Source organism: Trichoderma atroviride, chromosome 1, assembly GCF_020647795.1.
Source record: "Trichoderma atroviride chromosome 1, complete sequence".
Classification (NCBI taxonomy): domain Eukaryota; kingdom Fungi; phylum Ascomycota; class Sordariomycetes; order Hypocreales; family Hypocreaceae; genus Trichoderma; species Trichoderma atroviride.
The window spans coordinates 6,034,437-6,046,794 of NC_089400.1; the positions used below are offsets into that span (position 1 = coordinate 6,034,437).

Here is a 12,358-nt window from a genome sequence, read left to right on the forward strand (position 1 = left end):
AGCGAAGTCGCATTATAGGATGTATGACCAAGATGTTTTTGCCTCGGTGGAGCGGTGGTATGTATCTCTTGTCTGGAATAGCTCCTATCTATTGCTAATGAGCACAGTCCCATGTATTCTGTTAGTGCTTTCCGAGAGGCAAAATTTACAGCAACTGATACTCTGCAGTCCTTCTTCGCAGCGATGGGAATCGCATTCGCAATCATATTCACAACATTTGGCGCAGCCTATGGCACTGCCAAATCGTCCATTGCCATCTTCTCTGCCGGTGTCCTTCATCCCGATCGATTGATGCAGAATACGTACGTCTTCTTACGAGGCCGATCGAGATACGAGAGGAGCAGATAATGCAGTGGCAGATGGCATGGGAAAGGCTAACGAACTCAGTCTATGCTCAATCATGGCTCAAATCCTGTCCATATATGGACTCGTTGCCGCAGTCATCATGTCCAACAGCGTTAAAGAGAAAATGGCCGCCCACACAGGTTTTATGCAGCTTGGTGCCGGAATGGCTGTTGGCCTGTGTGGGTTGGCCGCTGGTTTTGCGATTGGTATCATTGGAGATGCCGGTGGTAAGTCTTGAGCAATCAACATTGCAACTCTCTGTTGAAGAGACAGTCGTGTGTCACCTTGTGTTTTAGGTAGCTGCGATAAGCCAACGGATTCTGGTTGACTGACTGATGCAGTGCGAGCGAGTTCCCAACAGCCTCGACTGTATGTTGGAATGGTTCTCATCCTTATTTTTGCCGAAGTCCTGGGCCTCTATGGAGTCATCGTCTCGATTCTCATGATTACAAAGTCCAACGAAGATGTCACTGTGTGCAGATACTAGGCTGAATCGTGGTGATTGGAAAGTCGGATGAATACAGAAAAATCCAGACTTCATCAAAGTCCACAGAGTATTCCGATGATTGCACTTCCGTGCAGTACTACAAGGAAAGATGGGGAGGCAGAGAAATAGTATGATGGACTACTGCAGCGATTGAAGCGCGTGAGGGCTGGTTTCACGCATATATGCTCTGGATTGGGTAAACGGACGTGTAATATATGAAGATACAGGTGCATGGATATTTGAAAGTATAATCTCGTCGAAATTAGCTCGTATGGTTGATATGCCGCAATTCATTACACAAACGCCGGTCGGATCTCGCGTCGATCAAAGTTCTACACGCGCGCGCCTAGAGAGATCTGCAGTCGTGTTCCTTCATCCGCAGCGAGATCTACAATAGTTGATGTTAGAAAATGCAGTACTCCCACATCCGTTTGGCTCGAGCTGATGCCATGTAACGATCCTTCTGGTTGACGGATTCTCAACATTGGTCAAACTGCTTTTGCTTACCTATATATGTGCGTTAGCCCTTGATTTTGACGGGAAGCGGCCCGTCCCCACAAGCCTCGGAGTGTTGGATCTCGGGCCGTATCCGTAGATCAAAGGTGGATCAGACCGTCAGACAAGATCACGGAAGCAGATGCCTAATCTGGCTCTTTGCTCGAGATTGACTGGTATGCTGCGGATGTGTTGTTTCGCTCTATTCCGCAGATTGCAGCGTCGTGGTGTATCGAGCACAGTGGCAGAGTCGAGCCAATGACTTTATTGGACCATTATTTCGGTGATTTATGCATGCTGGGTACAAGTGCTATTACGTGGCTATGCAGCGATATTACTAAGATGGCCAGAATAATGCATATTTGCTTTTTCTCGGATGACATCTTGACTCCTGGTGTAACGCTCGTCTACATAATATTACTGGCAAGCGCTCATGCATGGCGTATTTAGCGCAGGTGAAATAAAATTGACATTTCATTTTCAGCTCTCGGCAATTCTCTTCTTGATTCAATAAACCATGCCGGGGAAAAGCAGCAAACTGTGCGTCATGTCCAGTTCAGACAAACACCCAAGCAGCATACGGTAATTTCGTTTTGTTTGCTCGGCTTGGTCAAGTGCAGGGATTCGGTCAGTTCAGCTGCTTACACTTGATCGCTCCTCCACCTTCTCGCCGCGCCCTGCTTCCAATATTGAATTTCCTTTCGCTCCTTCCAGCAGGCTTCAGTTCAGCTCAGTTGGCTCCCGAGACCTGAGGCAGTTTATTCCCTTACATTCTCCTGAGACATCAGATTTTGTTCAGTCTTGCATCGCCGCCCAATCGGCCAACCTGGCTCCCAGTGTCTCCAGCCGTCTCGCCCCCTTGCGACTTGATATGTCAAGATAGCCGGTATGTATTCGAGCGCTGTTCCTTTCGTTTTGTGGCCATCCTTTTGCCATCTTTGAGGCTATTCGCTAAGCACCTTGGCAATTCAGTTGCGGCATCACTGGATTCCCATCACGTCCCCGATCACCAGATTTTGCTTTCGAAAAGCGGCAGCTAGCCTCTAGAAGGGTATTTTCTGCCCACCACAGCTTACAAAATACTCCTCCTGGAGCTTTGCTCTTCTTTACCAACGACTGGGGTGCTAGTTTGGCATCGACATATCCACCAAAGCCAGGCCTCGAGGAGCCATGTCGAGTCTCATACACAGCCCCCCTGGCAATGGCCCGTCGCATGAAGACCGTGTAGGCCGCCCCATGGTCCGATATCTCTTGGATACATATTCCATGGAGCAGATTCAAAAGCTGCTCGAAGAAGAAGCATGTGCGCTGCCATTATTGCCATCCCGGTCATCGCCTTTACAAGGTAGGTACTCCCCCTACGCTCTTCGTTACATAGGGATACATCTTTTCTATAAGCCAACGAGATGCGAGGAGATATCGTCAAAGCGACATGGCTAATACATTATACCAAAAGAAGACGATGCTGGGGATGATGTAGATTCTACATCACCCGAATTCGAGCCGAGCCCGATACCTACGGGTTCACTTTTTACAATAGCGCCATCTTTAGATACTCTTGGAACAGCCTTCAAGCCTATCAAGGAGACATTCTTTGCAACGCTTGCTGCTACCCAACAAAGACGAGAAATGCTCACGGCAGAAAAAGCGCTTTTGAACTTGGCAAATGACAGCGTCGCAGAGATCGTGGGCGAAGAAAACACGGGCGATTTAAGAATAGAGAAACCTCCAAAGAAGAAGGAGTACATCTGTGGCTTCTGTAGCGAATACGGAATCTATAAAAGGCTGTCGAGGCCGAGCGACCTGAAGCGTCACTTGGAAAGCACGCACCATACCAACAATCTGTGGGTCTGCCCCAAAGCCAACTGCCGGAGGGTCTTTCAGTGGCTGGGAGCCTTCAAAGAGCACGCCAGATGTTATCACAAGGTACGCGTTAGGATTTACGATGCCGAGGTTATCACGCTTTGTCCCCAGACTGTCTTTGCGTGCGGCTTTGAAGGCTGCAGCCAAGTCTACGAGGCACCATCGGAGTTTGAAGTGAGCCCAGCAAGAGACACATACATCGCCCACGTCGTCACCCATTTGCAGAGTATCCTGGATAAGCCCAGAGCATGGTCCTTCACATGTAGGATGCGCAACTTGCTTCGTCAAAGTGCTTTGTCCAATATTTGGCGGCATCTATCACCTACATACGACGAAAATCAGCAGCTAAACTGGGATGCACGGTCAAGCAGCGTGCTTCAAAAGCTTCTAGAGACAAGACACCTCGGCAGCCCGATTGACTTGATGCGCAATGCCATTGCATTGGGATCCGGTCCCTGCAGAGAAGTTCAGCTTGCCCAAGGCAACGCTGTATTGCCCATTCTTGGTGAGTGCCAAGCGGAGGTGCATCAGATCGATTTGCTTGCCGATATGCCTGCCGATATGCCCGCCGTTCAAGCCACTCCTTCGCCAGCGGAGCCTGGTGACGACACTGCGGAATCTGCCACCGCCAACTGCAGTGAATCTTTGGTTGCTCCCAATCATAGTGATGCACTGCAAAGTGTCTATCGACTAGAGCATTCGCATCAGGACGCGATGCAAGAGATACTGGAGTCTCTTCATGACCAGCCTGGAGAGCAGCAATACCTTTCGGAAGATTTTACAGACCCAATGGAGTGGATTGAGAACAATGACGACGACGGCAATGGCATTATCTAGTGGGTGATATAAAGCCTGGTCAATTTTCTCATGCATGGATATCTTGTGATGCATCACAGATAGCAAGGCGAGGCTATTTCCTTTGTTGCAACAGAATGACTTTTTGCGGATAATCTTTTTTTCCTTCTTTTATGTTGAAATTATTAATATATTTCGTGTGGCTCTTTTATTTTATTTTATTTTATTTTATTTCATTTCATTTTAGTACTTATATATACATGTATCTACCTGCTTGTCTTTGTGGAATAAACGTCACATGCCTGCCACGCAGCCGTGCGCCAAACCTAAATTCTACGTTCTTTCACGACGTGAATCCTCCTTCTCCTCCTCCTTTCTCCTTCCCTTTTCTTTGTTCCTTTCTTTCCCTCCATGCTTCCAACTCTCTTTTTTTCGGCTAAAGACTTTGGAGCAGCAGAAACATACGTATATAAAGCACGCTGTCCTTCATGGAGCTGCAGCATCCATGGTAAACTTACAAGGCTTGGTCGATACCCCTTCCATTACTTTTCGCTTCAATTTGACCGTCTTTTCAGTTCTTGATGCCTGCTCGCAAAGATGCTTTCTTCCGATTCTCACGAAACTCAAATCTGCCACCATCGCGATGATATACTTCCAACGCTTGGTCTCTGTACCAAACTGCCTGCCCCTCTTGATTTCCACAAAGTCCAGGCCAACAACCATCTCGATGCTTTGCCCAACGAACTCCTAGGGATGATTGTATATAAAGCGATCAATAATCCGTTCGACATTTATGCTACCTTGGCCAATGTTCGGACAATCTCACGCATTGCTCGCACTTGTAGGCGTCTATACTCTGTTGCCAACCCGATTCTCTACAGGTGGAGCATCCGGCACGGCAGCTGTACTGGTCTCTTCTGGGCGGCTAGGAAGGATAGAGTCGATGTATTCAAGCGATTTGTGGAAGGCGGAGCATCGGTCAATATGGTAGTTACCGATCGGACTCCTGCAATGACCGCGGTGACATTTAGCAGCACCGATATTGTGCGCTATCTGTTGACTCTTCCCGAAGTCGACTGGAACCGAACAAGCACACATCATGGCATGGCACCACTGCATGTGGCCATGGCGTGTCCGACGGAAATCACGAAGCTGCTGTTGACTTGCAAGGATGTGTCGATAGATGAGAAGACTGGGTGGGAAAGACACACAGCTCTCCATTATGCCTCAATGAATAATATGGTTTCCGAAGCAAAAACTCTGCTCGAGAGAGGCGCCGATCCAGATGCTCGAACTCACTGCGGCTGGTCACCGCTCAATTTTGCAGCAGCTCGGGGTCATACAGACATGGTCCGCCTGCTCCTCGAGACCGGCAAGGTCAATATCAACGTGAACCCTGAAGATGGTCAGCCGCCTCTAGCCGCAGCAGCCGTCAAGGGGCACAAAGAGGTATTCGACATGCTCATCTCGCATCCGGATATCGACATTGAGGTTGTTTTGAGCTGCGACTATACAAAGAGGAATATGGATGAGATACCCTCTGATTTGTTTAACCGTCTGATTATGGAAGTGGCGGGGGTGGTTGAAGGCGACGAGCAGTGAATTTGGGAATTATAGACAGCATAAGCAAAGCGACTCTTTTTTCACAAACTGTTACTGGCGAGATGCGAAGAGTTTCGAGATTGTATCACTTGTATTACCGAGTCATCAACTATCATTTGTGCGATCAAACAAGCTATAATCTTGATAGCTATAACATTGAACAAAATAACTAACTCTTCCCGTTCGTCTTGTTCCTGTTAGCCATAAAGCCAGCAAAATTCTTAAGAGGGAGGGGAGCATCCTTCATGTCCATAAAGATCTCTATGACAGCCAAGCCTTTGCCCTTTTTCACATCCGGGCGCGCCAAAAGACTTCGCAGCTCACCCCAGTTCCGAACCTGCTCAGTTTCAACGGGGTAATCGAAATCGTTGATTATCGCTCCGAACAAGTTCGGCGCCTGTGTGTTTCTCCATGGCTGGATGTCGTTGTAGCTTTGGTCAAATCCGTGAATATATCGCTCGACCGTGTAGCCATCGTTGTTGATGACGATGATGGTGACGTCAAGTTTGTTCCTGATGATATCGCTGATAGCTTGAACTGACATTTGGAGGCTTCCATCACCAATGAACAGGATGGAACGGCCTGAAAACCCGGCAGCCTCTTTAGAACCCTCCTTGAGCTGCTCTCGACGAGCTAGAGCGACTCCTTGTAACGCTGGGAGCGTATATCCAATGGAAAGCCATAGGCCTGAGTTTATAAAAACAACATTGTCTGGCAATACCATTGAACAAGCGCCAGCAATGGCTGTTCCGGCTTCCACAAGGACAACATCTCCAGATCGAAGAAAATTGGACATGGATAACCAAAACTCATCGTGCTCTATTCTCTCCTTGTTGGGGGATGGCTTGAGATTTTGAAGCAGATGAGGCGGGTAAGTCGAGCCCCGATTGAATGGATATTCAGGCAGCTTTGTTGCGCCGATGCCTTTCAGGAGCTTGGCCATGAACGACTTTGGTAAATAGGCGCGACCGGAGGTGTCGGACTTGCCAAAAAACTTGGCCGAGTACTGGTCGATTGTTATGGTGACGTCTGCCTTGGGCACAGCCGTGAAACCAAAGGTATTGACATCGGAATGCATAGGACCAAAATCCAGTACGAGATCAGCGTCGTCGACTTGCTGTTTGAGAACTGTGTCTCCAATAGCTCCCATGTAAACGCCTTGGTAGTTGGGTAGACTTTCGTTGACGATGCTCTTGCCAAAAGTCATAGTAACCGTAGGGATGCCAGTCAGCCGTACAAACTCATTGATTTCTTCAGTCACTCGGAAACGAGCGGCTATTCCTCCCACGAAAATCATTGGCTTTTTAGACTTCTGGATTGCCTCTACGATTGAAGAGACGACTTTGGTCTCGTGCTCTTCATCGTATCCGGGCACTGAAAGATCAATGGGTGATGTAGGGGCGGGCACCTTGGCATGGACCAAGTTGGTGGGAAGCTCGATGTAGACGGGACGGCTCTCCAAGACGCAAGTTTTCAGAGTTGCGTCGACCAAAGCCGGTGCCTTGTCAACATCTGTCAGATTAGCCTGAGCCGCGGTCACAAACTTGTTCATGTCTGCAAAGATTCTAAGCCTGCCGTCGCCCAAAGAATGGTGCAAACAAGCGCCGGCTTCCTGCGCAGCCGTAGGAGGAGTCCCAACAAGGTGCACAAGGGGTGCTCTTTCGCCATACGCGCCTCCAATGGCGTTGATGGCAGAGAGATCGCCAACGCCGTAAGAAGTGACCATGGCCGATATTCCCTTGATTCTTCCATAACCGTCAGAGGCGTAGCCCGAGTTGAGCTCGTTTGCGTTTCCGACCCAATTGAGGCCTGCTGGCTTGACGTAATCGAGGATGGTAAGATTGTAATCTCCAGGGACTCCGTGAACAGATCCAAGGCCGAGCTGGACCAGCCTTTTGAAGATGTACTCGCACAGGTCAATCTGCTCCTGGCCTTCTGAATCCGGATTCGCCATGATGTCGGAATTGTATTTTCTTTGGTTGTTGGGGAACCTTGGTAGAAAATAAGAAGAAGAATAAGAAAAGGAAGAAAAGAAGCTGATATTATCGACGCGCAGAGAGAATAGAGTCTGAGGTGAGCAGGTGTCAGGCACAATTCACGTGGCAGCTGCAACCGCTATAGCATACACCGCCTGGCAATATAGTCCACGCACAGATTTTCAGAATCAAATCCATTTTCCAAACATTGTCCAACGCTCCTATTATACTTTTCGCTCTTCGAAATGTCTCTGCTCACTTGACGGATAGTCGGGTCAGCGAAACACCTCCTCTCCCTCCTCCCCACCTTATACCGACGCATCGCCATCACACCGATCACTCCGGGCTTAAATAAGACACTTTATAGTCTTGAATCGCGCGATTATTTGGTTATTTCCGGGGTTCAAAAACGCCCTTTACACAGCTTTCTGATTAATTCGGGTCCCAAGGGCGTGGAGCACATGCATTTGTTGTTATTGCCGGTAGGAGTCGGTTCAAGATCCGCGAGTCTGATCTAAGATTACTAGTTTGGCAGCGGCAAGTTCAGAAAACGGCAGGGTAAGATTGCGTGTTAGTGTTCAGCCACCGAATGGACAAGTCGACTGTGTATACTAAGCAGTTATCAGTAGGAATGATGACGACAGTTTTCGCGTATACCAGTTGTCTGAACTTTGTTTGGCTGTTGACAAAGAAAGGCACAAACACCGCCGTAACTACACCGATGCCTTATTTGATCCCTTTCTTCCCGATTTGTTTGCCGTTGATAACCATGGCTGCTTTGTCAACGACGACAGCTAGTCAAGCTGGAGAAAACCTGGTACGAGAGACAAGCTGAGACATTGAACTGGGTTCAACTTTGAGAAAAGACTACGCACACAATCAGCACTGCCATCATCTCAAGGCTGGAAAGATAAATGATATAGTATCGGCATTATATAATACGTCGATCAGCACTTGGTTAGTGCTGTCAAATCAACGTGGCCTGTGTCTATACAGAGTTTCATAATTCTGACCACCTCTTAGATAATTGAAGGCAGCCCCCCACCATCTCAGCGGCCTAATACGGCAAATCATGGATACGAAGCTTAGGCGCTATTAGATAGTGTCTCCCAAAAAGAAACTTTCAATTCGTTTGCTCCTGTCCGCCTGCCAGCAGCACGAATTCGTCGCTTACGGCAAACTGTAACTTTTGGTCATTGGCGAAGTTTTTCTCGTCGGGGCCCAGCTTCGTCTCATATTCCGGATCTGCGAATGACGCAAGCAGCGATTCCATGTTGGGGAAGACAAAGGTAGTGATGGCGTCGCAATTGATGAATGAGGTCTTGTTGCCAAAGGCGGCTCGGGTAACTGCTCTTTCAGCCTCGGTATTGAAATGCTATTTCATGGTTAGTTGGTCAGCCGTATTTTCTTTTAGAGAGGTTAACCTGAGACGTACAATAGAGTAATCGAGCACACCGTATCGCTTACAGAAGTCGAGAGCCATGGGAGCGTGAACCTCGGTATAATACTTCCGAAACTCTTCATCGCTCAGTCCCTCTTTCTTGGAGACTAGAAATGTAGCCTTGGCTACATGTCGAAATGTGCCTGTCATGATGGATGTAGATATTGACGACGAGAAAAAGATGGCAGTCTTAAATTGAATGATGGATACAACGACTGACATGGTCTTTTCGGGCCTTTATATACCTGACATACTTGATATGGTCCATCTCTTCGAGGCATTCACATCTATTTCGAGGGACAGATTCCATGACAAGATACATTGCGCTACTGCTGTAAATGTCTAGACTACCGAGGTGCCCTGTTTGGGGAATTTATGGGGTCGTATTTTGCATCAGCATACCGAAATGTAATTCCCGTTACAGCAGCAGCCCAGTAGAACAAAGAATGTCATCCGATCCAACCAGACTTTTTGTAAATCTTGACATGGCTTATCAGGCATAATGATGAGAGCTCAAAATAATATTATTAATCTGGATACCGAGAGCTCCTCTGAGTTCACGCCGAAATAATAAGTCTTGCTATGAAACTCATAATGCATCAAACTACTGCAAGCAAAACTGTCTCACAAGCGCTGGGTTCACGATCTGGCGGATCTCGCTAGCCTGCAAATGGCTAGAATCCCGAGCTGATCGTGTATATTATTGATCGTGTCGCCTGGCAGAGCTGCTAGATGTGACGGATGATTTCCATTCGGTCCAATTTGCCTCGTGAGCCCCTGGTGATCGTAATGAATTCCGACGCTGTGCCTTTTCCCGTACAGATGCAGATGTGCTAGTTTGTCGGCGACTGGTGTATACGGATAACAAGTCCGCACTATGACAGGGATCGGCAAACTGGAAGCAAAATGCACACACAATTTGGCATGAACATTGTGCTCTCGAACTATGCGAGCTAAATAGGAAATGTTGGATTTGCTGCAACACGCGGAACTAGGGAGTCATGCCGATTGCTTGTTTGTGAATTCCTGAAGAAGGGATTTTGGGCGACGCCCATTGAACTCATTATCTTGGCGATGTCAGGCGAGGTGGTCGGCGGAGAATTCTGTAAGATCAGGACTACTGTGTGGAGCGAAAGAGAAAGAGTAGAACGAACCGCACGATGAGATTGGCTCGTACACAAACAGCCAAGAAGAGCACCATATGCGGTACCGGCTGTTGTTTTTGTATGTGTAGAGACAGGTTTGTACTGTACAAGCAACTCCAATTTCCTGCTTTCTCTCTCCAGCTATCCGCTATATAAGTCCACCGGCTTAGCAGTTTGGAAACCCCGGCAGTGGAAATCCCGATTCGTCCCATACGTCGTCCAGCCCGACAGCGAGATCGAAGGGATCATTTCCAATCTGTTGCAAGATTAGCATAGCGTCAGTACCAGTATACCATCTTCTACACTTACATCGGGATAGCTACTATCGAGCCACACTGACGTAGGAAGTGCACTTCCGTCCGCGGAAGATGGCGGACAGGCGGCAGCCTAAATGGAATTGATGAGCAAATATTGCGAGCGGGAGGAGGGAGAGGAACAAGCTCTGGGGAAGAGTATCAAGATGAAGGATGTATGTTGCAGAGCTCACATTTGTTTGGTTGACAATCTCTTGAGTAATCGCCTGCTGCTGAGCAAGATCCGCGGGCTGCCGCATCCACACATTCTTGTAGTACAGATCGAGGAATCTGCGTGCGCAAGACGACTTGGCTGTCTGTCGAGACTCTTTCCCAAGATGCATTTTAATAAGCATGATGGCTGTGCACATGATGAAAAATATCCAGGGATCAGCGACGCGGAGGTATTTGTCCTCTATTATGGGGAGACATTGCTCGAGCAGATCGACAGTCGACATTGCATTTGACATGATGATACTAGCTGAGCCTGCCTGGGAGTTAGCTTTGTTGCAATCACGCAACGCTTGAGATATCGATGGACGAAGAATGCAATAATACAACGAACCTTCTGGCTGTAGCAGGGTGATGCGAGTCATATGCAGCGACGAAAGAGACAAATCTTCTCGAAGCTGTGCTAGGCTTTGCACTCCCAAATTCGCCAGTCCGATATTCGAAAAAAGTATCTCGCGGGACGTTTGATAGCAAATGTTCTCTGACAGTGGATATTTCCCATCATCCCTATCGATGTACGGCCGATGTAGAGCCAAAAGACACTCCTTGAGCTGAAACTCCAACATGGAAAACGTCAAAAAGAGATATGGGTCCCTTTTATCGCCAGCCCTGCAACTCCCCCAAGGCGGGAGATCATTGATTGCCTTTGTTATCTCATGAGTATAGCGCAGGACTTCGTCATACTCGGGAATCCTAAAAGCCCCTGATCCAAAAAGCCGCCGGGATATCTCGAGGCGAAGTGACCAACTTCGAAAGCTGTGAAACTGATAGGAAGATTCTGTGTAGTAGTTTGGCAGCCTTTCAATGGGCGAGTGCACGGTTGCATCGTCAAAATCCTCGTCTGCAAGATTGACAGGTGCCTCGACGTCGCACTCAATGTTATGGAGAAGGGTAAGCAGGCCACATTCAAACGAGTTTTGGAGCTCCAGTTCGCGAACGGTAAACCATATCCGCTTCTTCATCTCCCTTATAAAAAGCGTATCCGTCAAAGGAGGATTGCGGTGTAGCCCATCCGTGATGGCATCTTGAATGAGAGACCCGGTATCTTTCCAAAACCTCTTCTTGTTAACCACATGCATCCTCCTAGCAATGTATATCAAACAAGAAACTTGATAGTGCACCAACTTGCGATGCTTCGAGCTCTGTAGCCTTAGCCAATCGTCAACCGCGGCAATCCATTGCTCAGACATGTGTCGATAGACGGCTGGAATTGGCGAAGAACCAGCAATTTGAGGGGCGGCACTGATTGATACAGCAAGTATGGAGAGAATCATGGCTGCCATTGTTGGATACCGCGTTCTGCCAGGCGTCCAGAAATTCATATACTCCCTGCTGAAAGTTGGAACATGCACTATACGATGGAGCTGTTCGAAATTGTTGAGATATATCGCGACGAGTGCATCCGTGTCGCCTTTTGGCGGTAAGTGATTGGCCAACAGAGGCTGCTCCTGGGACGCCATCTTCATTCTCCAGCCATCATCTCTGGCTGATTTGTTCTTCTTGATGTAGATTCCATAGGGTTTAAGCCATTGATCAGCCGTCTCCTTGATAAATGGGAACAGCTGTGGGATCTATTCCATCATGTTAGCCGCCATCCTACATTGCCTAGAAAACGATTGGGCTAGCTAGAGATTACCTCTGAGAAGAATCGCAAGAGAGTATGCCGTCTATAGTATCCCCGCGGG

General features: G+C 48.1%; 6 protein-coding genes across 6 annotated transcripts; 3 read left to right on the top strand and 3 right to left on the bottom strand.

The window, feature by feature from the left end:
• Positions 1-19: 19 nt before the first annotated feature.
• TrAtP1_002174 (uncharacterized protein) lies at positions 20-832 on the top strand (the record flags this gene model as incomplete). Its single annotated transcript, XM_066111341.1, has 4 exons — positions 20-57; positions 108-302; positions 388-572; positions 687-832. 4 exons carry the CDS (start codon positions 20-22, stop codon positions 830-832), a joined length of 564 nt encoding a protein of 187 aa, XP_065967415.1.
• Positions 833-1,744: 912 nt separating this feature from the next.
• On the top strand, positions 1,745-4,281 carry TrAtP1_002175 (uncharacterized protein). The gene is made up of 3 exons (XM_066111342.1): positions 1,745-2,213; positions 2,300-2,672; positions 2,784-4,281. Exons 2-3 carry the CDS (start codon positions 2,498-2,500, stop codon positions 4,025-4,027), a joined length of 1,419 nt encoding a protein of 472 aa, XP_065967416.1. The 5' UTR covers positions 1,745-2,213; positions 2,300-2,497; the 3' UTR covers positions 4,028-4,281.
• A 301-nt stretch (positions 4,282-4,582) lies between these two features.
• Positions 4,583-5,587, top strand: TrAtP1_002176 (uncharacterized protein; the record flags this gene model as incomplete). The annotated part of the gene is made up of 1 exon (XM_014085552.2): positions 4,583-5,587. The coding sequence occupies one exon, from the start codon at positions 4,583-4,585 to the stop codon at positions 5,585-5,587; it is 1,005 nt and encodes a 334-aa protein (XP_013941027.2).
• A 169-nt stretch (positions 5,588-5,756) lies between these two features.
• TrAtP1_002177 (uncharacterized protein) lies at positions 5,757-7,860 on the bottom strand (the record flags this gene model as incomplete). The annotated part of the gene is made up of 1 exon (XM_014085196.2): positions 5,757-7,860. The coding sequence occupies exon 1, from the start codon at positions 7,539-7,541 to the stop codon at positions 5,757-5,759; it is 1,785 nt and encodes a 594-aa protein (XP_013940671.2). The 5' UTR covers positions 7,542-7,860.
• Positions 7,861-8,686: 826 nt separating this feature from the next.
• Positions 8,687-9,154, bottom strand: TrAtP1_002178 (uncharacterized protein; the record flags this gene model as incomplete). The annotated part of the gene is made up of 2 exons (XM_066111343.1): positions 8,687-8,938; positions 8,999-9,154. The coding sequence occupies 2 exons, from the start codon at positions 9,152-9,154 to the stop codon at positions 8,687-8,689; spliced, it is 408 nt and encodes a 135-aa protein (XP_065967417.1).
• A 1,161-nt stretch (positions 9,155-10,315) lies between these two features.
• TrAtP1_002179 (uncharacterized protein) lies at positions 10,316-11,956 on the bottom strand (the record flags this gene model as incomplete). The annotated part of the gene is made up of 4 exons (XM_014085551.2): positions 10,316-10,405; positions 10,459-10,536; positions 10,637-10,929; positions 11,008-11,956. 4 exons carry the CDS (start codon positions 11,954-11,956, stop codon positions 10,316-10,318), a joined length of 1,410 nt encoding a protein of 469 aa, XP_013941026.2.
• Between the last annotated feature and the right edge of the window lie 402 nt (positions 11,957-12,358).

What these genes read in the sequence shown, in the direction of transcription:
- TrAtP1_002175 (XM_066111342.1), top strand. Translation starts at nt 2,498, where the DNA reads ATGTCGAGTCTCATACACAGCCCCCCTGGCAATGGCCCGTCGCATGAA. An exon ending in CCGGTCATCGCCTTTACAAG is followed by an intron (nt 2,673 to 2,783) that starts GTAGGTACTCCC and finishes TTATACCAAAAG; the next exon opens with AAGACGATGCTGGGGATGAT.